Source organism: Mixophyes fleayi, chromosome 7 (genome assembly GCF_038048845.1).
Source record: "Mixophyes fleayi isolate aMixFle1 chromosome 7, aMixFle1.hap1, whole genome shotgun sequence".
In the NCBI taxonomy this organism is placed as follows: Eukaryota; Metazoa; Chordata; class Amphibia; order Anura; family Limnodynastidae; genus Mixophyes; species Mixophyes fleayi.
In genome coordinates this window covers 67,210,922-67,238,147 of record NC_134408.1, presented here as the reverse complement: position 1 = coordinate 67,238,147, position 27,226 = coordinate 67,210,922, and the positions used below count along the sequence as shown (strand labels likewise).

Genomic DNA, 27,226 nt, shown 5'->3' with positions numbered 1-27,226 from the left:
TCTAGCTAGTGTTTAGGGTCTCCAAGTATTGCTGTGAAATCTGTACGGTGTCAAAACATTTACCATCCTGACAATAAAACTACATAAAAAGGAAGAAGTTGTTCGCGTGTGCTTCTGCAGTAGCGGGCTCTTGCCACAATATCTATCTTGATACTAAAAATAGCTCAGATGTTGTGGAACCATCTCGGATCAGGGGGTTGGCTTACTCCCTGCCAGGAGTTAAGTCAGAACTGTATAAAAAGTGAGCTGTTTGAGCATGTAATGTATCATTCTTCTACCATCTATACTTCTGTGTGTCGCTGTAGCCTTTGTGACATCTAAGGATAACTCCACACAAAGCTGAAACTGAAAATGTAGTTTTGAAATGAGTTCAATAAGTGTTATGCTACAACACAGAAAGTTACTTGTTTGGATTTCAGCATTCCCCCTAATCTGACTCCAGTGTTCCATCTATGTACTCTTCTCTGTCATTATGACAGTCAACTTAATTCAAATGGGGATGTTGTTAATGCCCCTCTCCAGTAGAGTTTCTATTTGCATGAAATGAGAGTTCAACATCTGAGCTTTTTGAAACCGACAAAAGGTAATAGGAGCTAGGTGGGCATTGTTGGACTGTTGGAGCATTCAGAGATCTGCTGAACTGGGGAGAGTGGACACACCACTCACTGCTATAGGCAACATCTCCACTTTTTCAAACCCGCATTTTGATAAATTTACCCCCTGGAGAGAGATAAGGACAAAAGCAGTACTTCGGGAACCAATTGTCCCTTCCTGTCAACGGGCAAAAACTGAAATCTCAACGCCAGTATATACAAGTTTAAACATAATCATAAATATATGGTCTTAAAATATGATTGGGACATCTGGAGAACTATAGGTCTGGAAAAGTACATGATTTTATAATCCTTACTTTGTGAGAAACAAGGTGCAGATTGGTTGAGGTGAAATTCACCCTTCGTTTCATTACAAGTTTAACACCACTTTTTAAATCAGTATTGTGTTCTCTCTGCCACTTTAGCCCGAAAGCTCTCAAAAGCAGATTCCTCTGTAATGTGTGTTGGTTTGTAAATGTTGCTTTTCATGTGTATGGCACTAGTTGTAACGTCCTCAATTCCAGTGATATGCATTATACGTGGTGGGGTTCAATTATCAATTAATACAGTACTGCCAGTCTACATACAGATCATTATTTTTATTTTCCCTAACAGAGAAGTTTTGAAAATGAAAAGAAGATATGAAGTTGGTTTAGAGAAGCTGGAATCGGCTTCATCACAAGTGGCTATCATGCAAAGCGAGTTAGAGGCTCTCCAGCCACAGCTGATAGTTGCTAGCAGAGAAGTTGATGAGATGATGGTTGTCATTGAGAGAGAGTCAATTGAGGTGGCCAAGACTGAAAAAATTGTAAAAGCTGATGAAGCTGTGGCTAATGAACAAGCAATGGCTGCCAAAGCAATCAAGGATGAATGTGATAGTGATCTGGCTCAAGCGTTGCCTATTTTGGAATCTGCACTGGCTGCACTAGACACTCTTACTGCACAGGTAAGTGTCTTCCATTCAGGTTCTATCCAACCTAGTGTCTTAGCTGGTTGCAAATTCACAGTTTGGCTTCACATATTTAAAAAAAAAATCAGTTCTGTAGATGAGCTGTAATTACAATATAAAAAGAAGTTATTGTTTGGTTTCTCGTAAAAACATTAAATGAAGCGAGTTACATTTTAATGATATTGAAAATGCTTGCGGTTAAAGATAATGAATGTTTAAGTAATTTTAAAACTCTTTAATGATATAAGACCAATGTTTACTAATTAATAAAAATAGCTTTTCTATATCTGCTTCTGTAAAATAATAACATAATCTCACAATAACAACAAAAGGAATAAAGTTTCAGGTTCCATCCAGTCTGGTGCCACTGACTACTGCAGCCTATTCATATTGCAAGTAAGTAAGTAAGAAATGGGGAATGCAGGTTTGCTAAATAAAATGTTTTATTCTGCGTGCCGAGTATCAAATTGTTTGGTGTGAGATCACACAAAAATGTACATAGGATGAATGGGTTGTGTACTTTTCACTTACATTTAGGGCACAGCATTTGCAATCATGTTGCAATTAGATGAGCATCCATTCCCAGTTACCCCTGCTGTTCTCTGAAACCAAGAGATAGACAGTACATATCATCTTAAGGCTCTGTACAGGTCACAGTACAGCTGTCAAAGTCAACAAGTGATTGGTGGCTGCACACAACTAGTTATATCCTGCTTAGAGATGGACGGGCTCGTTTCCCCGAGATCCAAATTCATCCGAATTTAGCCTATGCGAGTACCGAGCAGAGCACGCTCGGTACTCTCCCGCCCATTCGGATTCGAAATTGAGGCAAAACGTCATCGTGACGTATTCGTATTTCTGAGCTCGGTTCTCGCGAGATTTGAAAAGCATAAATACCAGCCTCCACAGCAATCCATCACCATTTGACAGAGGGAGAGAGTAGGGTTAGGTCACACTGGCTAGATCAGCGCAGGGACAGATCAGTATTTGGACACATTATTGTTTGTATGCAATACCATTGTATTCTTAATACCAGTTGTTCCAGCAGTAAGAGGAGGATAGAGGAGGGGTCTTTTTGTGCAGTTTTTGGCACTCCAAGTGCTTTTGGGGTGTCCCCCTTTCTTTTGCATTAATTTTTCTGGCTGTCCAAAAACTAAAGTCCTATTTGGCAGCAGTGTCAAAAAAATATATTTAGCACTCCCAAGTGCTTTTGGGGTGTCCCCCATTCTTTGGCATTAATTTTTCTGGCAGTCAAAAGTCATATTTGTCAGCAGTATCTAAAACAATTTGTAGCACTACAAGTGCTTTGGGCTCATAAAGGATTCAAAGCAGTCCACATATGAGCAGACTCAGCAACCAGGTTGTGTCACCAGTCCTGATGGTAGTGTTCCCAGTACGTCATCTGGGAAAGGCAATGTCAAACTACACAGTCTTTTGAAATCAATCAAAAAAACACACACCCCAAAAAAAATTACTGTGTTGAAGTGAAAAAGAAGTGTTACTGAGCAAAAGTTAAGTGCCGATAAAAAAAAATTGCCAACATGCCATTCTACACACGCAGTGGCAAAGAGAGAATGAGGCCTTCACCTTTGTCTGTTAGTGGCAGATCAAAAAATGTTACTGAGCCTACAAGTGGTGCACAACTACTGTTACGCGTCAAAGCCGAGCTGCAAGATAACAGTAAGGCATTAGAGGATAATGTTTGCTCTGAATCAGAAATGACACCAATCCCTGTGGAGAGTCCATCCAACAGTGGGATGTCTAATGGTGAGAATTCTGTTAGTGTACACATAAAGAAGGGCCCTTTCAGCAGTTCTGCTGATGTGTGCCTGAACAGCCCAAGTGTAGCCGGTGATACACAAATTGAGGATGCCACTTTGGAAATAGAAGAGGATGAGGGGGAGATTTGTGTAGGCGACGAGGGCACTAATGATGATGTTGATGATTATGATGCAGACAGATAGCAAATTGTCTTTCTCAATTTCTATTTATATTCTAGACTCTATAATGGCTGAATAGTTTTCTATTTTACTCCTAGTGGAGAGGGGGTCTGATGCAGACAGATACCAAACTACCTTGGTCCATTTATTTTTACTTTCTAATTCTACAGTCTATGCAGGCTGCTTTTTTTCTATTCAACTACAAGTGGGGGGCGGGGGGGGCATAGATAGCCACCAAACTACCTTGGTCCATTTATTTTTACTTTCTAATTCTACAGTCTATGCAGGCTGCTTTTTTCTATTCAACTACAAGTGGAGGGCGGGGGGGGGGGGCGCATAAATAGCCACCAAAACTACCTTGGTCCATTTATTTTTACTTTCTAATTCTACAGTCTATGCAGGCTGCTTTTTTCTATTCAACTACAAGTGGAGGGTGTAATATACACCCAAAGACGATGGCTACATTGCCAATAATCAAAGATGGAGGGGGAAGACAAACAGGTTTGTCTGTATAATTTGCAGGCCAGTGTTAGAATTAAGGACGGCCTACCAGGGATTAAACTGTTTTTTCATAATTTATTAGCTTTAGAATTACCTCACTTATCCAAGAAACTGGTGGAGCACTAAATTAGGTTATTTTAGACCAAAAAAATTGTATTTTTTCAAAAATAGCAACACAAAACCAAACAAAACCAAAACCAAAACACAACGGTAATCCAGATCCAAAACCAAAACCAAAACACGGTTCTCCCCTTTGCCCTCCCTCACTACCATTCCAAAAATGCATAACAGAGTTTATAATTAACCACCCATTCATCTGTTACTGGTCCACAGCTTTTTGAATCATATTTTAGGCTGTCTCTGGGTTCCTCTACCTAAAAGTGCAGCAACAAGTACCTGCCATTTTCAACACTGGATAAAATAACGCCTTTACAGGTCATAACCCATATTCTTGCACCCCTTGCTGCACTTCATGTAGCAAATATGGAGGGTCCCCCCATTTTTTTTTCCCACAGTGTTACCCAAAGCACTGGATTGTACTGTGTATATCAAGGCAGACTCAGTAGTTCATGTCGCAGGAAGACTCACTTACTCGTGTCCCAGTCAATAGAGCAGGACTGGATTGATTCATTCCTCCTCTAGTTAGATGCAGAAGGGGGAGGTTGTTCTTTTTTCTATATTTTTTAAAATTTCCATCAAAACACCATTCATCATCAGGGTTGACAAAATTTTGAAAAACAATTATGTGTGAGAAACAGTAGACATTAAACATGTGAGCAAGGAAACCAGGATTCTAGTTAATAGACACAATGCTATTTTGGCATGTTTTAAAATCTTCGTCTGTCCTGAATTGCCATACAGCTAAATAATTGAATATTTTTAGTAGATAGTCGTATTTATGTGATAATATAGAGAATATATATATTGTTCTTCCCACACTAGATGCTCAAATGGTCATTTACAAAGTAACAACAATGTGATTTTTTTTTTTACAGTGGCAGGTTCCTATTCTTTAAATGTTTTCTTGATTTTTGCCCATCCCAGACCTACAATAATTCCAGCAAAAAAAAACAACTTAAATAAATGTAACCATCATAGAAGTTCAAAAATGGTATTTGTGTTTTTCTAGGACATTACAGTAGTGAAGTCTATGAAAAGTCCGCCCGCTGGAGTAAAGCTTGTCATGGAGGCAATCTGCATCCTCAAAGGAGTCAGACCTGATAAAATGCCCGACCCCTCTGGTTCAGGACGAAGGATTGAAGATTTCTGGGGACCAGCGAAGAGAGTGCTGGGTGATATGAAATTTCTTCAGTCTCTTCATGAATATGATAAGGATAATATTCCAACAACTTACATGAGTGTCATAAGGAAGCAATATATTACCAATGTTGAATTTATTCCAGACAAAATCCGAAATGCGTCTACAGCTGCCGAGGGGCTTTGCAAATGGGTGATTGCCATGGATTCCTATGATAAGTAAGAATAAACAAAATTGCAAAGTACTCTGAAATACAATAGGCAGGAAAAAATCAAACGGTCCTTGGAAAGATGGATGCTTTTTAAATAGCTTGCATGTTGAATTTCCCAATATTTAACAGACACCTCCCTATATTTTCTGAAGTGTTGCAATATTGAATTGAGACTGTCTTTTCATTTTTTTTCCATAGAGAATTTTTAAGTTCAAATGAATCTTTGTATCCCTAACGTAAAGCACACAGCACAACACAGCAGATATCACTGTACATATGCTTTTATATAAACTATTTTGCTGTTAATCAGAAATATTGATTGATACAATAATATTTCCATGACAGTGTTTATTTTTATTTTTTGTATTTACCATTAGACTTTTATCAATGCACATAACTTTTTTTGTTGGATATTGCATTTATTTAGGCATATATAAGGGCTCATTTAGAGTTGGATGCCTGTGCGCTCCAAATGCAGAAAAGATGTATGTAAATAAAGCATAATTACAACCATAAGTTCAGGTGGATGCAAGATGTGTCCAGAAATATAATAATGTAACATATAGAGAATAGTTTCTTGGCTTTTAATAATAAATGTAAAAGCTGCATTTTGCATAAAAATGTACTTAAATAATGAAATTGAATTAAATTAAATATAAATATCTGAGCCAGTCAGAAGCAGCTAGTGTTGTAAATAATCATCAGCCTACCAGCATCCACAAAAGATGTGCCTCCTGACAGGCCTATCTGCGGATGCCCCTACGTTTACTTATATTGCATGTTTAACACACCCTTATTGTACTCGACCTACTCTTGTCTACCCCTATCCTGCCTCTCCTGGTGTAAGTACTGTAGACTCAAGTCAACGATAGATAAAACATTATGTAAACACATATGTACAACTCTAAATGAGCCCCATATTATTATATGTCTGAAATATTTCTGCATGTAAATTATTATTGATTATCTAGGTATATTTAATTTTAATGACAAGTGAAAAGTCCTTTATACTGAGCTATTCCTTTAATCAAATATGCCCCACGTGTATAACGAATTAGGGGCCTGGGAACCCCTCTATCATGTGAAGACCTATAGTGCTAAGTAGAGCTCTATTGAAACTGTTGCATAGAGCCTGTTGAACAGCTATGGACAGCTTGTGATGCTATTTTTCCCTGCAGTAAGATTTAGTAAAAACTGTCTCTCAGCTTCAGGTATCCACATGTCCCGTTATGTACATGCTGCAATGATTTCCCAACTCTCTTTTATTGCAACAAATTTGGACTAACCGTATCCATTATCTAAATTATGTTTACTGCTTTCTCGAAAAAAAAATTTGACATGTAACATGTGAAATATTGTGATTCTTTAGAGTGGCCAAGGTAGTGGCTCCTAAAAAAGTGAAGTTGAACCAAGCAGAAAGTGAATTGAAGGTTGCTATGGATAGTTTGAGGAAGAAACAAGCAGCCTTAAAGGAGGTTCAAGATAAACTGAACAAACTTGAGCAGAAGCTTGAGGAAAACAAACAAAAGAAAGCAGATCTTGAGAACCAGGTATGTATTGCAAGTAAATATTCCTTCAGATTTCTTTATACTTGCAAAATGTGCAAATACGTATGCGTATCAATTGGTTATTAATAATTTTTTTGCTTTTCTTCAGAAAAAAGTCTTACAATAAGAATATAACTACACTTAGTGGGCCTGAGTCATTAAGGATGCAAGGGGTGCAGATTAGTTTATTATTTTGCACATAAGTTAAATACTGGCTGTTTTTTCATCTAACACACAAATATGATGGTATGCCAAATCGTCTTTTCTCTTACTAATGGATCTGACAGGCATCATTTTTCACTGTGTCAGACTCCTAGTAGAGGGGAAACCCACATGGAGAAGACCTTTTCCCACTCCCATCTCCAACCTCTAAGGCTGTATGAGCCAATAACATAGTCTATGAACTTGGATTAACCTTGTGGGGTGGGCTTTCAACCATGGGAAAGGTGATTAAGAAGGCCCTACATGGAGACCCAGGTGTGTCTTCAACCAGATCTAAAGGGTGACCAGATCACAAACCTGTTGTAATGGAAGAAACTATGTTTCATCGGGAGTTGCTCATGGGTCTGCCCACCTAGTTTGCCTATTAGAGTAGGGTCACTGGGGGTGCAGATTCCTACCATCTCAGTAAAAAGCTGTGGCAAATCAGGCTGGGACAGCAATATGACAGAAATTGGAATGCAGTTTGATTGGATATGCATTGGAGTGTATAGGATTAAAAGACTGGCTAGAGAGACTAAAACTTGGGGAAGATCCAAAGGACCCCAGTGTTCCCTTGTTAAGATAATTGCCTCAGGACCACTTGTTTACTGCTACTTGGACTGAAAGCTATTTTCTACCTTTTGACTTGGCCAGAACTTATTCCCATTTGAAACTATATTGGTTACCTTTAAACTGGCTATTGAATGTTGTGGGGTTGATATTGAGAACTGGTGATATTCTGGCTTTTTGTTTATACGTCTTCCTTAGCTAAGGTTACAGTGTGTTTGTCTACTGTAATAAAGATACTATTGTATTCTCTTTCTCTCATCTCTTTCTCTCCCCTCTCTCTCTCTCTCACACTTCTCTCTTTCGCCTCTCTCTCTCTATTTCTCTCTCTATCTTTCTCTCTCCTGTCTCTCATCTAGAACTACTAGTTATCAGAGTTACCTAAGTGAGCTTCTGCCCTAACACCCTTTAATCCTCACCTTTAGTAGACTGCAGTGGAATCACCCAGTCCTTACATTCAGGTAGATTGCAGGGAATACATCCAAGGCTCTGCAAAGAGAGACTGCAATAGCCCAAACCAGCAGTAATTTCATAGACACCCTTTGCCTAACCAGTTCTAAGATAGCCAGCAAGCTAAAATGAGTACCAGGAGCATCGGGTAAGGGAATATGTTGTCTGAGTGCCAGATTGATAAGGGGAGGCATACCCTGCCAGCAGAGGGTGGAGGAGGGAGTTGAGTCTCAAGGAAGGGAAGTCAGAGTGAAGTGGTCCCCACAAGTGAAGTGGGTGTGAGTCCCAGGAGAAGGGAAATACATCAGTTACCGGAATGATCCCAAAGAAGGGAATGAAGCAGTCTAGTACTCCCAGAGAAAGGAAGTCCGGGGATGGAGGACTGGCGCAGTGTCTGCCGGATGGGGAGATTGGTGGTGTAAAAAAATCAAGAAGCGCCAAGTAATACACTACATGAAATACTTGAATCATTTAAAAGCAGGACAAAAACAAGATTTATAATGATTTTTTCACAAAAGTGTTTTCAATATCCCCCATTGAAAATGCTCAGCAGACTCCATAACTGCAGTAAATTCTCCCAAGTATGCTGATGTTTTCAGTTTTTCTTCCACAACTATGTATAAGCATGGGATTTTGAATTAGGCATCCTGATACCTTTATTGTTAACACCTTGGATAGGTAGTGTAGTGTATTGTTAACATCTTTGACATGTAGTGTAGTATATTTGGAACACCTTGGACATATAGTGCCTGATTCATTAAGGCATGCAAAACAAACATAATAAACTCACGTGAAAAGGGTATGCGCACGTCCGTATTCACCAAGGAGCGGATGTGAAGACACGTTTGGTGATGAATACAGGTGTAGGTCTTTTCTGCTGTATTAGACAGGATCCTGGAGGCTATGTCTAATAAATAGGAGGAATATAAAATCACAAAAGAATGCACAGAAAGGACTTGTTCAATTAATATCACCTGTTAATAATATAGTCATTAATTACAAAACATTAAAAAAAGTTGTTGGTTTTTTTTTCCGACTTTATTAGGATGTTATGAATGTCTACTGAATGTAAAAAAAAAATATTTTTACAGTTACTCCTGATTGCAAACACATGTTCTAGCATACATACTCAGCCATCATCACTAGTAATCAGCATTTAGACTAGAAGTGTAGCTGGAGCAAGAGATACAGCAGAAAAACACATACCTTAGAGATGCCCAGAACTTGAATTGGACACTGCTGTGTGTGCTTGAGCTTCACACACCTCTACTGTACCTTGACTATGGGCATAGGCCCCTTCCTAACCCTGTTCCTTCCCTAAAATCGTAAGCTGTCGTAAATGTCCTTTGCGCTTGAAGATGAATTGGAAGTTACTGTGTTCTGTGGCGTATGATCCCATTTTGGATATGCGCAGAGTAATTATGTGCGTTATATGCAAAAAATCACTAGTTACGCTCCTTAATTAATCAGGCCCATAGTGTAGCGTAGTGTTAACACCTTGGACATGTTGTGTATTATGTCTGCTAAACTTTGGATGTGTAGTGTACTGTATCTGGAAAACCTTGGGCCTGATTCATTAAGGCGGACAAAACTAACGTAAATTGCGTTTTTTTTAAAACATATGTAATTCAGGCATACACACATCCGTATTTAAAAAGGAGTAAATTTGAAGAAACCTCTCTTGTAGAATACGGGTCTAGGTACACTCTGACCTGACAGACAAGACACTGCAGGATACGTTTAATACATTTGTGGAATATAAAGTCCCAGCAGAATGCAAAGAAAAATTTCATCTGTTAATAATATCATACATGCCAACTCTCCCGGAATGTCCGTGAGACTCCCGAATTCCGGGGAGGTCTCCCGGAATCCTGGGAGAGCTGGCGATTGTCCTGCATCTGCCCACTTCACTAAATTAGAGCCGGCATGTATGGGCGGAGGGGTTGGGGCTTCACAAATCGTGTCATTTTGGCCCTGCCCCCCAGTGATGTAATGCTTGTTTGGGGTCTTTTTACCACTGTAAAAAGACCCAAAACAGGCATTATGTCACTGGGGGCAGGGTCAAAATGACACGATTTGCAAAGCCTCACCTCCTCCACCCATACACCCCTCATGCCCTCCAGGAACTCCCAGACCAGGCCAACATAAGGTTGGCAAGTATGAATAAAACAATCATTAATGACAAAACGTTAAAAAATAAAAAAAATACATTTACATTCCCCCTCCCGATAAATTACTTTTATTGGAAAGTTATTAATGTTGACTGTAAATAGAATACATTTTTACAGTTGCTGCTGATTTGCAAACACGTTATAGTATGCATACAGGGCCATCATCATTATCACTCAGTACTTACACTTGCCCTGTAGCTGGTGCAAATGATATGACAGAAAAACATGTACCTTTGAGATGCCCAAATCTTGAATAGGGCGCTTCTGCGTGCACTCAAGTTTGGCGCGTCCTTACTGTACATAGACAATGTGCATACACCCATTCCCCTTCCCATTCCACCCCTGAAATTGTAGGCTGCAGTAGGGATCGTTTGCACTCGAAAATTAATTGGATGTTGCTGCATTCCCTGACATATGGTTTGTTTCTGGCCTTGCGCAGACCGATTTTACGCAATGTACGGCATGTTTCGGTATTTATGTTCCTTCTAAACAAAACACTATAGGCCTGATTCATTAAGTAATCATGGATTTCCTTGCAAGTACTTTCCTGCAAATGACACATATGAAAACAGCAACATATCAGAAATTAGCTTATTTACTTAGACAAACTTATAATAAAACTAGGTTTGTAGGTTATTAATGTAATAGTCATGTTTTTATTTTCTAGAAAATGGTGAAAAGCATTAAGCTGCACTGAATTAATGTCAGGTGACTGCTTTCGTCTTAATGCAGTTAAGCTTTCAGTTATTAACTGGGCTGATAATATAATAACTGTCTATTCTAAATCATATTTTGTGTCCTTCTAGTACATGTGATAAGCATTTTAACTCTCAGAGTATAATGTGTGGACGCTTCATATAAATTATTTTCTTGGGGCTTCAATTCATAAATTAGCTGGCATTAATTATGTGCCTTTGCACAGAGGGATTGATGAGCATCAATAAAAGTGAATATTTATTGGCATTAAGGGTTTGTGTTCCCTTTTCCTAACAGCTATTTTGGGTACTGTTCACATTAATGATGTTTTTCCTCTATCTCAATAATTTCTCTTTGTAATCTATTTCAGTATGCTGTGAGCACTGCATAACACATACATAAAATTAAAAAAACTATTGAATTAATCTAATGTCTTAGCTGAATTTCAGAATTATGTTAGTATTCATACAATTCTTGATGGTGGACATATTATTTTCTGTACATTTTATATTTATAATACTGTATTTGGACCAAATCTTAACAGTTTTACTACCTTTGCTTACCTACTGCTTTCAACAGATCATGTTTTGAGAATTTATTTAGAAATAAAATATAAATAATAAAATAAAAGGGTTCCTTTTTTATTTAGCCTAACTGATTTCTTAACTTAGCTGCTTTTATACAGCATTCCCAATGAATGGCTGTTGTCCTTTACCTAAGCTAACTGAGGGATTGGTAGAGGCTTTGTTTGAATTACAAAAAAAGTCATTGGGGCATATTCAATTAGGTTTGGTGATTAGGGTGGTTCAATTTAGACAAAGCATATGTGGAAATATCTCTTTATTTGCTGTAATAATTCTCAACTGAGTATGACTTTTTATGCGTAGTGTAGTTATGAGGATAACTTACATTGATGCTAAAAAGGTGCTCAAATTTAGTGTTCCCAAAATCTTATTGAAATATTGAATACATTTTTTTTGCATTCAGTCTTATTGTTTCAACATTCAAGCTACTTCACAAGCCACCAACTTGTTTTTCAGTGCAATTTACATAGTAAGATACAGGGATGTCAAATTTATGCTTTCAGTGTTTACTATGTGAAGATGGTTACTACAGAAAAGCCCCAATGTAATGTTTCTGCTTCTATTCAAATTACTGAGACCATTTTATTTTTCAGGTTGATTTGTGCAGCAAAAAACTTGATCGTGCAGAACAATTGATTGGAGGATTAGGTGGGGAGAAAACAAGGTGGAGTGAAACTGCAATTGAGCTTGGAAAACTTTACATTAATCTCACTGGAGATATCCTCATTTCTTCAGGAATTGTGGCGTATCAAGGAGCATTCACTTCAAGTTATCGAAAGGTATTCCATGTTATAAAAATGTTTTGCCTGTTGTTGAGAATTGAATTGACTGTTTTATCTCATTCATGGGTTGGTCAGATTTTCAAAGGGTACATGTACCCTGTTATTTTTGTAAATGTTCAGTGACATGTACTATAATAAATTATTCTGCACCAGGAACATTTAATCTTTATGCAATTATATGTGTGTTGGAGGTGTACAGTATTTTAGGTCATAGGGAAAATATTTTTCTGCACAGCAGAGTTTCACTATATTATGGTGTTCATAAGGTGTTTATAATGGTGCTTATACAGACATCTGACCATGCAGTTATAATATGTGCCCTTTTAATACTCTGGCTCTGACATTTTTGGTTTGGTCACACATGTATGGCCAATTTGAATATAGATCTGGCCTAAGTGGCTGAATCTGCCATCTATAGGCACATTGGGCCTCTAGAGTTGGATGCCAGGTTCATTTTTAAGCTTAAAATACGCTTTTTATATGGTGCATGAGCATGAAAAATACCTATCCCTATGCCCATATTACGCATTTTGCATATCCTTGCTTATCCCAGTGCTGAATAGGCTGGTGCTGGACCCATGATAGGGGGACCCCACGCTGCAGGTTTCCCTGTTATAATGTGACCAGTCTAGTGCTGTTTGTGGCTTAAAATATGTGTATCTCGAAATAAATACATAAATGCATTTTGTTTTTTGCACAATATATTTTACGTCTATACTTATATCCAACCTAAATGAGCCTACTCGTTTATTGAAGGACACTGCAGCCTCTCAGTCTCAAATGACATTTTAAGTTATATGTCAAGGTATGGGAATTTTTCATATACATTTGTTAATTGTATATCTTATATCATTGTGTGTGTTTTATTTTATCATTCTATCTTCCTTCTGTAATTTTCACCTAAGTCTTTATATCATCCAGATGAAATTTTCAAAAATGTTTCACAGAATACAAGCCTTATTCCTCATTTGGTTGCGCAATTTATCAAGGTTTGGCATCAGAGTTTGACAATAAGTGTTCCCAGTCCTATCCTGACCAAACCGCAGAATAAATTGACTGTCATCACCCCAGCTCTACTCAAGGATTATAAACTAAGTAAAATGTGAGTTTACCAATACAGTGGAGAATTCCATGGAATGACAAAACAAAAGCGAAACTTGAGATTGTTTTGCAGGAACTTTAAACTATATGAAACATAGAGTTTAGCCATCAACTTTGTTTGCATACAATTTTTACAGCAATTTCACTCTTCTCTGGAGAAGTTTATCTTCCCCTTCATTCCTCCATAGCAGCCATTATAGTGAGCATGTTTCCATTTTGTTTAGCTAGAGACAGGTCAAACAAAAACGACTCCATAGAGATATATATAAAATGGTTTGTCCCCTACCTCCAAGTCTTTTTATGTCTCTTGCTAGACATGTCAGCTAGAGAGAAATTTGTCATTTTCTGTAGCTCAGGGCTTACAAGGGTTTCTTTCCAGCAACACACATATTGTTGGGGTAAACTGAGGTTGGGTTGTGACCCGGAAACCACCACACTTCTGCCTCCGGGAGCAACTTTGGTTTACATATTGGAATTTGAAAAGCATATACTAGTACGCTGGAAGTGGTGTGCGTGTACATGGGGCACCAGAAAGTGCTAGAATGAAGTCAGGACTGCTACAAAGGCATTCCCTGTTCTGGAGGATAGTGTTGTGATAATCACTTCAGAGTGCAGCAGCAGCCTCATGTCAGTCAGCAAGATGGAGCCTAAACCCAATCCCAAAATGCTGAAGAGCTGCTGCTCCAGTTAAGCCCCTAATTTAAGGGTGTTTTATTGTATGGATTATCTTATTCAGTTAGCAATTGTGTTCCCACTTTCTAAGTCTAAGGAAAGCAAGAAAGAAAATAAAACACAAATTCTTTATACATCTTGAGGTAAATTATTTATAGCAGAGTCTAAAGGAGTGTTTTGTGCTATATGCAATTCTCAAACCAAAGGGAAAGGCAGCCCTTGAACAATTTAAGGAGCTTATTGCATGGATGAAAGTCATTTGTAACTAAGTAAGATTTGTATACAATGCAATGAGTTAATAAAAAAACAGATCTCTAACAAGTATAGATATGGAAGATAGATACAGGAATATTCTTCTGGTGTTGAATCAGGAGAAACTAAATTAAAACCTAGGTTATTTAATCTGGATAGTGTAGAAAATTTGCTCCCATATAATGTCTATGGGAATTAATGAAAATCCAATTTCTACTGCAACTCATGGGTCTCTTTTTGAAGGACACATTAGGAGGAATAGGGTTTTTCCTGTACATCAAGTGGTGAAAGAATTGAATTATAAAGAATGGACCGTAGTGGAGAATGTCAGTCTAGTCCAAGGAGACTAGAGTGGATGTATCCATTTGGAGATGAGGAAGGTCAAAAGTGGATCCCAAACACAAACGTAGACACAGCTATAAGTAGTATGTCTTAGTATTTCACTGGAAGATGGTGATCCCTTAAGGGATCCTATGTACAGAAATCTCTTTGAAAAAGATTCATGTTTCATCCATGAATTCAGGAATGGCTATAGCTTTGGCTTTAAGTTATGGGGTGAAAACCTCAATACAGATATACAGGTAAAACGTGCACAATGTCTATTGAAAAGTGTTGAAATCGTGCAAAAAGGCATAAAATTCCTCTAGGAGGCATCCTTGGTTTCTTGAGCAGAAATGAGATGGAGGTTATCTGCCAGTATTAGCGCAACTGTACAGGGAAGCGCAGAGTGTAACGTTCACCAGGGACCCTCACAAGGAGGTATGGGCTTGGCTGAAGGATGAGCGCAGGTCATGGTTCTCCAAGACAGTCACTGGGAGATAGAGGTCAACAGCGAGTAGTCAGACGGTCTGGGGTCAGAACCAGGCAGGCAATGAGGTTCCAAATTGGAAGACGGAAGAATAGTCAGGGAAGCCAAAATAATACTAGGAAGGAGACGCATTGCCAAATCAGGATCCAAAGGGAGGTCAAGGAACAAGCCGAGTCAAACCAGGAACAATAAAGGAGTAGCAGATATATGCTAGGAAACAGGAACGTTGGAGTCAGGTCTGAGCCGAATACTCTAGCACCATAATGGTGCCAGAGGCTGGTTTAAATAGGGGCTGGGAACTCCTGATTGGTGGCCCCTCGCTGTCAGTGAAAAGTGCATCCCCACTGATAAGCAATAGGGATGCAGCTTGGGCACAAGTGCTGGTGAGGGGAACAGGCCGGGAACAACCGCAGACATCCCGTTGCTAGGTGACGGGACGTCTGCAGCCAGAAGGAGTCAAGTGCCCGTCCCTGGCAGCAGCAGAACTGGGGTGATGGCACCTGACACTTAGACACTATTGCTTTTTCTGTAAGAGCCATGGCATCAGCAGCATGTAGAACCCTCTGGTTATGTACTTGAGCAGTGGATGCCTAATCAAAGAATAGCTTGGCTAACCTTCTGTTTGAGGGAGGTCATCATCACCAGCAGCAGCTATTTATATAGCGCTGCTAATTCCGCAGCACTCAAGCAAGATAGAGATAGAAGTGTTACACAAAATTCTGCAAGGTCTAATGAGAATCAAGGCAATCTCTCAAGTTTTCCCAGAGCAAGAAGGTAGAGGTTTTTATTCCAAATTATTCCTTGTCAGGAAATCTTAAGGGGCCTTTTGCACAGTTCTGGATTTAAGAAGACTTAATAAGTTGATAAATGGCAAACATTTTCACATGGAATCCGTGAATTTCATTATAATTGCCATTGTGAAAGGGGACTTAATGACATCCATAGACCTTCAGGATGCTTAATTTCATATCCCTGGAGCAATGCAGCACAGGAAATTTCTCAGACTCTGGATAACGGGGCGCCATTGTCATTTTACCTGCCTGCCTTTCATCTTAGCGACATCCCCATAAACTATTCCCAAAGTGCCAATCAAATTGGTAGCAGGACTAAGGAAACAAAATGTCAAGATATGGCAATTTGTGGACAACATCCTTGTAGTGGGCGAATTAGAAGAGATCGTCAGCAGCAGAACAGTCCAGGTGATAAATTTCCTGCAGCAACATTGATGGCTTATGAACAAGAAAAATAGCCATCTTGTTCCAACACAACATATAAAGTTTCTGAATAGACACCATTCAAAACCAGATATATCTGTCAGAAGAAATGTGCCAAAATCCTATGTCTGGTAGCATATCTGACTGATTGGTTATTATCCTTGTGTATTGATTGGGCACATTCCATTGTAAAGCCTGCTATGGAAGAGTGCAGAGAAGAAAACTCAAATTATTTCACCGTTAGTTCCTTTTCCTCTAATACTCCATGGTAACACAGTATTCCCACTCAGGTTGTCTTTATATATTTCAGAGACAGCTTGGGCAGTATGATAAGACATGAAGGAAGGGGATGAGCTGGTTTATATACCCCCTGAGGATCTGTTTTTGTTTTGAGGAACAGGAATTAATGGTCATATAATTGAATTTTTCATTGCCATTTTCAAGGCCCTTACTATGCAGTACAGTTTGGCTGTGCATTGAATACAATTGCATCCACAAAGACATTTTATCGTATCCTAGGGGAATTTAAATAATCAACTCTTTCTTTATAGTAGACAGTTAAGGTTATGGTGAAAATCACAGAAGGAAGCCAGAAAGTTAAAATAAAATATTTAGTAAATATTACACTAGGACTCGTTGAAATCATTAAATTAAACTTGTCTAAATGGGGAAATCCACTTTGACAATTCACATTGGCCAGCTTTCTTTTCATTTTAATGTGTGTTTTAAGGTTATATTTTGTATTCACAACTGCAGTTATTTTTCCCCCTATGCTTTCATTCTGAAATGGTGGACTTTCCCAGAAATTTCAGTAAGTGGTTTTTTTTTCGTTTTTTTTTAAAAAATATGTGTATATTGATTATAGCTGACATAATATGATTACTCTGTCCTAATGAGCCGTTCCATTGCGTGAAGATCAAACATTTTACAGGTTTGCTTGGTGTATGTCGGCAAGAATGTTGCTATCAAAGGCACAGTTGCTATTATAATTATAATGCCATGAAGTTTGCTATAATTTGCAACACATAGCAATATTTAGAACAACATTAACAGCAATGGCTGTTACAACAGCATTATGGACCTGAGTCATTAAGGAACTTAGGCAAGAATTTGAGTAAGTTTTCTGGACAAAACCATGTTGCAATCCAAGGGGTGTAAATTAGTTTATTATTTTGCACATAAGTTAAATACTGGCTGTTTTTACATGTAACACACAAATACTTGATAGCTTATTTGTACATTGAAATTGAAAGTTGATATTTGTGTGCTACATTAAAAAAGTCATTATTTTCCTTATGCAAAGTAATAAACTAATATGCACCCCTTGCATTGTAACATGGTTTTGTCCAGGAGAAAACTCAAGTAAAAAAATTAGTACTTTTATCAGGCCCTATGTCTTTACAAATCTTCTTGGCCTGCTTAAATACTAAACATATTTCCTAAATCTATTATATTTGTTATTTTAATGGCAACTTATATTTTCACATAATATGATTACTAGGCTCAACAGAAAATGAAATATTTCCAGTGTACTAGTCAATACTATCCCAGCTGATTTTTGTTTAATAAATATCCAGGAAAATTATTTTATATGAATATTTATTATTGTGAGTGAGAGCTGTTTCAACTGAATCAAGTTCAGGTTTACATATCTCATGAAAAGTATGAAAATGTATATTTCCATCCTGTTTTTATGACCATTTGTTCAATCTTTAAATCACTCGCCCATCTTCCAAGAAAAGGATGATACATGGGCAGTGCATAAACCTTTAACAAATGTATTATTTATTTTATCTGGTTATATTAGAGAATGGATGCCTGCTGGCTAGAACGTACCTTAATGGTATGGCTATGGCAGCACCAGAAAGACTGTATTTTTATTCTGCATAGGTGACTAGCCCAGCTAACCACCCGTTTGACTTCTTTTTCCTGACACTTAAATTTAATATTTAAAATTTGCTCTCCTTTGTGAAAATGATGTTTGCAATTTCAAATGAATGCCTTTAGATGGCATTGTTGAATCATATTCTATAAAGAATTGCAGAGGTATACAAATAAAACTGAAAATAGTGACAGTTTTTGTTTCAGCCATCCCTTTGATCAGTGTCTGATTCACTGATCTTCTTTGTACATGGGCAAAATAAGTTAAAGTGAAGAGATGCATTAGATATCACCTTTTGTGTTAAGCAATAATAGTAATGTTAAATTGTCATACATGCAGACATTATTATGCATAATTGTATAAATATACAGAGCTTGGGTTAATCATTTGATTATTTCTGAAAATCTGCATAGTTAAATTTTCACATTTAAATTGTAAATCAATCACTGTATACAATTTATACATCTAGATATTTCTACAAATGCAATTTCTTTTAATTGGCTGTCGACTCACACAAAGCCTTACAGGCTTTATACCATTCTCCAGGAATAGAATAGACATGTTGCTGTGTAAGGTATGCACAAATTCTTTACAGCTAGCTTTCTATTTTCTTGAAAACAATGCACTATTTAATAGGAGAGCCACACCTTCAAGTCTATTAGAGATAAACCATTTAGATTTTAGAAACTACTACTCAATTTCTAAGAAAATATCACACTGATTATAATATATATATATATATATATATATATATATATATATATATATATATATATATATATATCTTTAAGGTTTCATTTAAAATAAATATTTTTACTCAATTATAAAGTTGCACTTTACAAAATTCCTTCATGTATAAGGTTGAGGGGGACTCATAGGATAAAGCTATGCAGGAGCAGGCTGGGCTGGGGGGCAGGGGGGCATGTACCCCCCAGGTCGGTGCCATGGTGGGCTACCTGCAATTTTTTTCCTTTAAAATGTTCCTAATATGCTGCTGAGTCGAGTCTTGCCCCTCAGGCTAAAATTTGCCAGCCCTCCCCTGAAGCCATGCAGATGCTCTTTGAGCTGATGATACAGTTTTATAGGGTATTAATGTTTTTCAAGAATAATATATGTGTGTGAGGTGCAATTTGGATCTATTTTCATTGATAACCTCCTGTAATAAAGAAAATACAGTAGTTATGTTACATAAAGTCCCAAACTGCCATGCTAGAGCCACCTTTTATTCCTTTTCCTATCTTAATGCAAATTCTGCTAGCCATACATGTATAGATCTTTACAGAGCCGTAACTAGCCATTTTAGGGCCATGGGCGAGAGAGTGTAGATGCTGCATTCCAGTGGCAGTGCACTACAAGAGGGAACGTAGCCATCCTACTATGGGTGTATGCCTCATCCTTTACAAGTGCTTGACCGTCCAGGGGGATGACCTCCCTGGTTGCGGCCCTGCAGAGACACAACACTGACAGTAAATTGGTCTGAACAATCATATTACAAGGTTGCAGGTTAGGAGGATGGAACAAAGGTTGGACAGCACTTAGAAGTCCAGTATATAAAACTGTCAAAAAAAAAACAAGAAAAGTATGTACAAATAATTTGAATAAAATTTTTTAACTGTGAATTGTTAATAATAAAACATGTATTAATAACAATAAAACGAATTTTAAAACAAAATATGTAAATAGAGCCTCATAATCTGTAAAAAAAAATCTAATCTTGTTAAAATACCTGCACTTTATAACTGAATACAAACACAATGTAAAAGAGGATTAGCTCTTGCAGTGCAAATGTCCATGTAATCAAGGACCAATATTCAGTCCCAAGGTATTGCAATATATTTAAAGGGTCTAAGTAATGCTACAATATCCATCCCTGTTTCATAATCTATGACAACTTCATCAGAGGAAGAATTGAGGCACTCCTTCTCACACATTATATAGTATGATTTTAATTATTAACCTATGTGCAGTTGAGTGCAATACAGTCACAGTCACTCCACATAAACATTTTGAAATATATGATTGGAGCTAAAACAAGACAATCATTTTGCCAAATACATACAACATAATAATAAAAACAAATAAATAGGTAAACATACATTAAATATATATATAAAATTACTCAGTGAACATTGAACTCGGTGAGAGCCTCTGTAATTTGATTGTAGCTCATAAAATTGCTCGACAGTAAATTATATTCTTATGAACAGACAACCCCAAATAATTGCCTGATGAGTTCACTCTATAAAAACTAATATGGCTCAATAAATGAATCTCTGATACTAACCAGCAAACTGTCTTAATGAATTAACTCATAACAGCTATATGGGCCTATTTATAAAGTCTTAAACCATGCAGTTTCTGCATGGTTTAGGCATATTTTGGTATCATAGTTATTTAACAAAAGCCTAAAGCAGGAGATATCAGAGATTTTACCGTCATTAGGCTAGGTATCGGAGAAAACCGCAGTACCCATAATTCTTTGGTACAGCTTATCAACCTCCAAAATGCTTAGCTTTTTGTAGCACGATGGCTTACTCTATCTGAAGATGGCATTAGCTGTCCTGTCCTATTGGGAGAGCATCCTAGGAGAGGAATGTTCAGATACCTATTTGGCAGGCTCTCCCCTGTGTTAAATAACAAAACTGACTCTGAGCATGCACAGTAAAGACTCCGGGTCCGAACCCAAAGTTGTTAGTAAGGCAGAGTTATCACTGGAACAGCCTCTTATTGAATGCGCAGGACAATTTGATAAATGGCTGCAGTAGGCCCTATAGTGAGATGTAATGGTCACTTTTAAATTGAATTTCAATGTGTTAACTCCAGAAACCATTAGCAATGCTAATTCTTTCTGCCTTTTCAAAAATGAAAAAATTGGTCAAGGTCTCACTTGTTTTACATCTGTGAAATTATGATTTAGTTCCTCAATTCATGCGCAGTTTCCTGTGCAACAGATAAACATAAAGGCATGTAGAAACATGAATCATGTATATGTGTAATTTGCTAAAATGTGGGCTACCAACTTCCCGTATAAAGAACCGTTTAGGATGATTTATCTTCTATTAACCTATTCTGAACAAAGGTATGTCTATAAACTGCCATTTTAGCGAGCCCACATCTCCAAATAGGCATTTATAATTAATGATGGCAGCTGTGCTCCCTGTAGAGCACTTTCATAACTTGACTCCTGCTCTCAATCACAGTCTGCAAGACCTATCATGGGGCCAGGTATTGGTATTCCTGGCCCCATCATCCTTAGAAATAGCATTTAAAATGAATGATACGGTCTGGGAAAGGCAGCACTAATCAGTCCGCCAAATTGGATCTACTAATAACAGAGAATACCCACTGTGGTCTAACGAGACTCCCGACAGTTCAGAACTCCTTTCACCACACCCCAGGGTAAACAATTGTGTTTGTTTTTTAAATATATAAAAATTAAGACAAAAACAAAACATAATATAGCCCGACTTTTTCAAATAAGCCCCAAAATATTTGCTTGGATATGGTAAAAAAAAGTAAATAAAAAAAAATACTTAAATAATTTCTTATGGAGCAGACCATGGACGAGCATGTGTAATAATGGCCCCTGCTGTGTACAAAGAATGACGTGGGTACTACATAGAGGAAACGTTTATTCTTCGCTAGTGGCAACAGTGCCGAGTAAAGCACTTCCAATATATTCCTTTAGAAAGAAGTTTATTACGAGATCAGCAAATTCAGCCCCTATAGGTAGCCAATGTAGACATGCATGAGACCACCCCTTTCCTTTGCTTCCCCTCTCCTCTGCTGCCAACTCCCCCCACTCATCTGCTCCCTCTCTTCTCTGCTGCTGTAACGGATTACTGGATAACACTACTAATCTTGATTACCGCTGGCTTACCTGAGGTGCGGAGTCTAACGATCTCCCCGGTATTCACCAAGAACCGCCGCAAGGCGGGGTGGGCTTTGCTGCCAGGAGTCGCAGGTCGCGGTCCTCAGGTTTGCCCCAAGATGTAGTACAGTGGAATAGGAGCAGGAAGAGAGTAGTCGGACAGGCCGGGTCGGTACACAGGAAGGCAAATGCAGACAGAATCAAGAGGCAATCTCAGAGGCAATCAAACCGGATCGGTACATGGGTCACAAAAGAAGCGTAGTCAGCTAGCCGGGTCGGTACACAGGAATGGCAGGTTTACGTGAAGAGAGAGAAGCGTGAGGCTATCCGAGTCAGGAGCACAGGCAATCAGGATGGTCAGCAAGCCGGGTCGGTACACAGGAGGTCAAATACACAGGGAGCAGGCACAAGGAGGAATGGGAATCAGGAGCTAGGAACAGGTAAGTTGCTCTGACACTCCTAAAGTGTCAGAGCGCTGTTTATATAGGAAGTCCCAGTTTGAATTCCCCGCCCTTGATTCTAGCGGTCATGTGACCGCTGAACCCGGAAGTGCGGCTTCCGGGTCCGACGGAGCGGCAGGGGAGCGAGGGCGGGTAAGTATCGTAACAGTACCCCCTACCTTAAAGGTGGACTCCGGACACCTACAAAGGTTTACAAGGAAATTTCTTTTGAAAGAGTTTGAGTAGACGGGGGGCATGATGGTCAGGCGCTCTTACCCAGGAGCATTCCTTGGGGCCATATCCTCTCCAGTCTACCAAGAACTGAACGGAGCCTCTGACTTTACGAGAGTCCAGGATTTGTTTCACCTCATATTCTCCTTGATTCTGAATAACAGGAGGAGGAGCTCTAGGAGGAGTGGAAAACTTGTTAGTAACCGCTGGTTTCAGCAAGGAAACATGAAAAACATCTGGAATACGAAGAGAACATGGTCATTTTAATTTGAAAGCTACTGGATTGATGATCTCGGAGATGGAAAAGGGGCCAATGAACTTGGGAGCAAATTTTTTGCTGGGAACCTTTACACGAATGTTCTGTGTAGACAGCCATACTTTGTCACCGATGGTAAAATTAGGACCGGCTCTTCTCCTCTTATCGTAGGCTTGTTTAGAGCGAGTGATGGCTTTTCTAAGGCTTAACTTGGTTTGTTCCCAGATGTGGGAGAACTTGCGAAATAATAAGTCCACTGCTGGGACCTCGGAAGAAGAAACTTGGGAAAAGGTAGGTAATTTAGGATGACAGCCATAGAGAACAAAAAAAGGAGAGTTGGAGATAGCCTCGTGAAAATGGTTATTGTGGGCAAACTCGGCCCATGGAAGGAGATCCACCCAGTTGTCTTGATTGGCAGAGATAAATATTCTTAAGAATTTCTCCAGATCCTGGTTGGTTCTCTCTGTGAGGCCGTTAGACTGGGGGTGATATGCGGAGGAAAAAATCGAGTTTGATTCCAGACTTGTGACTAAAGGATCTCCAGAACTTGGATATAAACTGAGAACCTTGGTCAGAGACAATGTGATGAGGACAACCATGAAGACGGAATATTTCTTTAATAAAAATATCAGCCAAAGAGGAGGAAGAAGGAAGACCTTTTAGTGGAATGAAATGGGTGGTTTTGGAAAAACGGTCCATGACCACTAGGACCACAGTACAAGACTTAGAGGAAGGAAGGTCCGTAATGAAATCCATGGAGATTTGTGACCACGGGTATTCAGGAACTGGCAATGGAAGCAAATAGCCATAAGGTCTCCTCCTAGGGGTCTTGTGCTGGGCGCATATGGAACAAGAAGACACGAACTTCCTTACATCTTCTTGTAGGGAAGGCCACCAGTAGTTGCGAGATAGCAACGCCGAAGTCTTGCGAATGACCCGAGAAGAGGGAATGATGAGCCCATTGTAAGAGTTTGATGCGAAGAGGAGCAGAAATGAAGGTCTTGTCCGGAGGACAGCCTTTTTGATGTGAGTTGCTGCCAACATCCAACTAGGGTCCACAATAAATTTATTCTCCTCCAGGGGTTCCGAGTCAGCAGGATCGAATGAGCGAGATAGAGCATCCGCCTTGATGTTCTTAGATCCAGAACGGAAAGAGATGTTGAAGTCAAAATGGGAGAAGAATAAGGACCATCTTGCCTGCCGAGGATTCAGACAGCGGTCAGTACGCAAATATAACAAGTTCTTGTGGTCAGTATAAATAGTAATGGAAAACTGAGCTCCTTCTAGGAGATGCCTCCATTCAGAAAGAGCCAATTTAATGTTCAGGAGCTCCTTGTCACCAATACCATAGTTCCTCCCAGCAGGTAGGAGCCGACGGGAAAAGAAACCACATGGACGTAATTTACCCATAGAATCCCATTGAGAGAGCACCGCTCCTGTACCTACGGAGGATGCGTCCACCTCCAGAATGAATGGATGAGAACAGTCAGGTTGTTGAAGAATGGGAGCCGAGGAAAAGAGAGATTTTAAAGTAGCAAAGGCTTGGGTGGCTTCCATAGACCATACTTTGGCATTCACAGACTTTCGGGTCAGAGCGGTGATAGGTGCCACAAGAGTAGAGTATCCTTTAATAAACTGGCGATAATAAATGGAGAAGCCTAGGAACCGTTGTGTAGCCTTCAGGCCAGAGGGCTGAGGCCACTCCAGAATGGCCTTTAACTTGGCGGGATCCATTTGTAATTCTGTGCCAGAAATGATGTAGCCTAAGAAAGGAACTTGTCTTTGTTCAAAAGTACATTTTTTTAGTTTACAATATAGATGGTTCTTTCTAATCCGAGACAGAACCTCCAGGACATGTTTACGATGTGATACCAAGTCTTGGGAGAAAATGAGGATATCATCTAGGTAGACGACCACGAACTGATACAGCAGGCCCTGAAAGAGTTCGTTCATAAAACCTTGAAAAACAGCTGGGGCATTGCACAACCCAAAGGCCATGACCAAATATTCAAAGTGTCCGTCCCGGGTATTGAAGGCTGTCTTCCACTCATCCCCCTCCTTAATATGCACCAAGTTGTAAGCTCCTCTGAGGTCCAATTTAGAGAAGATGGTAGCCCCCTTAATCCGATCTAATAATTGTGAGATTAATGGTAATGGGTACCGATTCTTTACGGTGATGGCATTTAAACCTCAGTAGTCGATGCAAGGGCGGAGACCCCCATCTTTCTTTTTTACAAAGAAGAAGCCTGCCCCAGCAGGGGAAGAAGATTTTCGGATGAAGCCCCTCCTCAGATTATCGTGGACATAGTCCTCCATAGCCTTGGACTCAGGGACAGAGAGTGGGTACACTCGGCCTCGGGGTACTGGTTTACCAGGAATTAAGTCAATGCTACAATCCCAAATTCTATGTGGAGGGAGTTTTGTAGCCTTCTGTTCACAAAAGACATCAGCAAAGTTTTGGTAGGGCTCTGGAAGGAGGGCCAAGGGCAATCTTTTGAGGCATTTGGAATTTCCCTGAGGAACCACTTTAGCCAGGCAATGAGAAAAACAATGTTGTCCCCAAGAAAAGATATGACCAGACTGCCAGTCAAGATTAGGGGAATGGAGACGAAGCCACGGTAGTCCAAGGATGACTGGATTAGTAGACCTGTGAATTATGAAGAAGGAGATACTCTCCTGGTGGAGTGCTCCGATCGGAAGAAGAAGAAGAGGAGTGGTGCATACAAGGATGGATCCTTGTTCTAAGGCTTGCGTGGGAATGGAGAATTGCCTTACCAAGGCAGCAGAAATGAAATTCCCTGCATCTCCGGAGTCTAGGAGAGCTAACTGAGAAATGGTATGACGTCCTGACTGTAAGGAAATAGGAATGGTAAGACAAAAATTATAAGGGATTGAGGGAGACTGAGAAAGGAGGCCCAACGATACAGCTCCCGAACACGTCAGGCCTTGTCGTTTCCCGGACGCTTGGAACAAGAACTCAGAAGGCGGCCGCTCTCTCCACAATATAAACATAACTTGTTATTAAATCTCCTCTCTCTCTCTTCGGCCGATAGGCGAGTCCTTCCCAATTGCATCGGTTCCTCGGGCGGAAGAACAGTTGTTTGGAAGTTGGGAGCTAAATGGATCATACTGCGTCGAGACTGTTCCTTCTCAGAATTACGCTCCTTGAAACGTAAGTCAATCTTAACGCAGAGGGAGATGAGATCGTCCAAAGATGCAGGGAGTTCTTAAGACACCAGCTCCTCTTTAATCCGATCTGAAAGACCCTGCCAGAATGTAGCCACAAGAGCCTCATCGTTCCAACGGAGTTCCGAGGCCATGGTTCTGAAGTGAAACGCATACTGACCCACGGACTGGTTTTCTTGGCAGAGATGCAACAACCCAGCAGCGGCATTGGAGACCCTTCCTGGCTCGTCAAAAACCTTTCTAAAAGTAGACAAAAAGGTGGAGAGATTATGCAGGATAGGATCATTCCGCTCCCATAATGGGGATGTCCATGCTAAAGCTTGACCAGAGAGCAACGATATCACATAGGCCACTTTGGACTTCTCAGAAGGAAAATTCCCCGGCAACAGTTCAAATTGAATGGAGCATTGGTTCAGGAATCCTCTGCAAAGTTTAGGGTCTCCATCAAACTTAGGCGGATACCTGGGAGGAAGAAGCTGCGGCTGCAGAAGGGGGGTCCGGAGCTGCAATCACTGGTGCAGGAGGTCCAGTGGCCACTAAGGTGTTCTGAACAACGTCCAGCCGGGTAGATAAACTCTGGAGGAATTTTAAAAGTTGCTCTTGGTTCACCTCCTGTTTGTCCATTCTTCCCACTAAATGCTCCAGTAGATCTTTAGCCGCTGGATCCATGGTCAGAGCAAACTGTAACGGATTACTGGATAACACTACTAATCTTGATTACCGCTGGCTTACCTGAGGTGCGGGGTCTAACGATCTCCCCGGTATTTACCAAGAACCGCCGCAAGGCGGGGTGAACTTTGCTGCCAGGAGTCGCAGGTCGCGGTCCTCAGGTTTGCCCCAAGATGTAGTACAGCGGAATAGGA

At 39.6% G+C, this 27,226-nt stretch overlaps 1 protein-coding gene across 1 annotated transcript in view; it reads left to right on the top strand.

Annotated features, from left to right (window-relative positions):
* Positions 1-27,226, top strand: part of DNAH7 (dynein axonemal heavy chain 7) — a 379,127-nt gene that overhangs the window by 234,944 nt on the left and 116,957 nt on the right. The window contains 4 exon segments of the mRNA XM_075181345.1: positions 1,209-1,539; positions 5,113-5,459; positions 6,822-7,002; positions 12,262-12,447. Coding sequence (XP_075037446.1) covers positions 1,209-1,539; positions 5,113-5,459; positions 6,822-7,002; positions 12,262-12,447 — 1,045 coding nt within the window.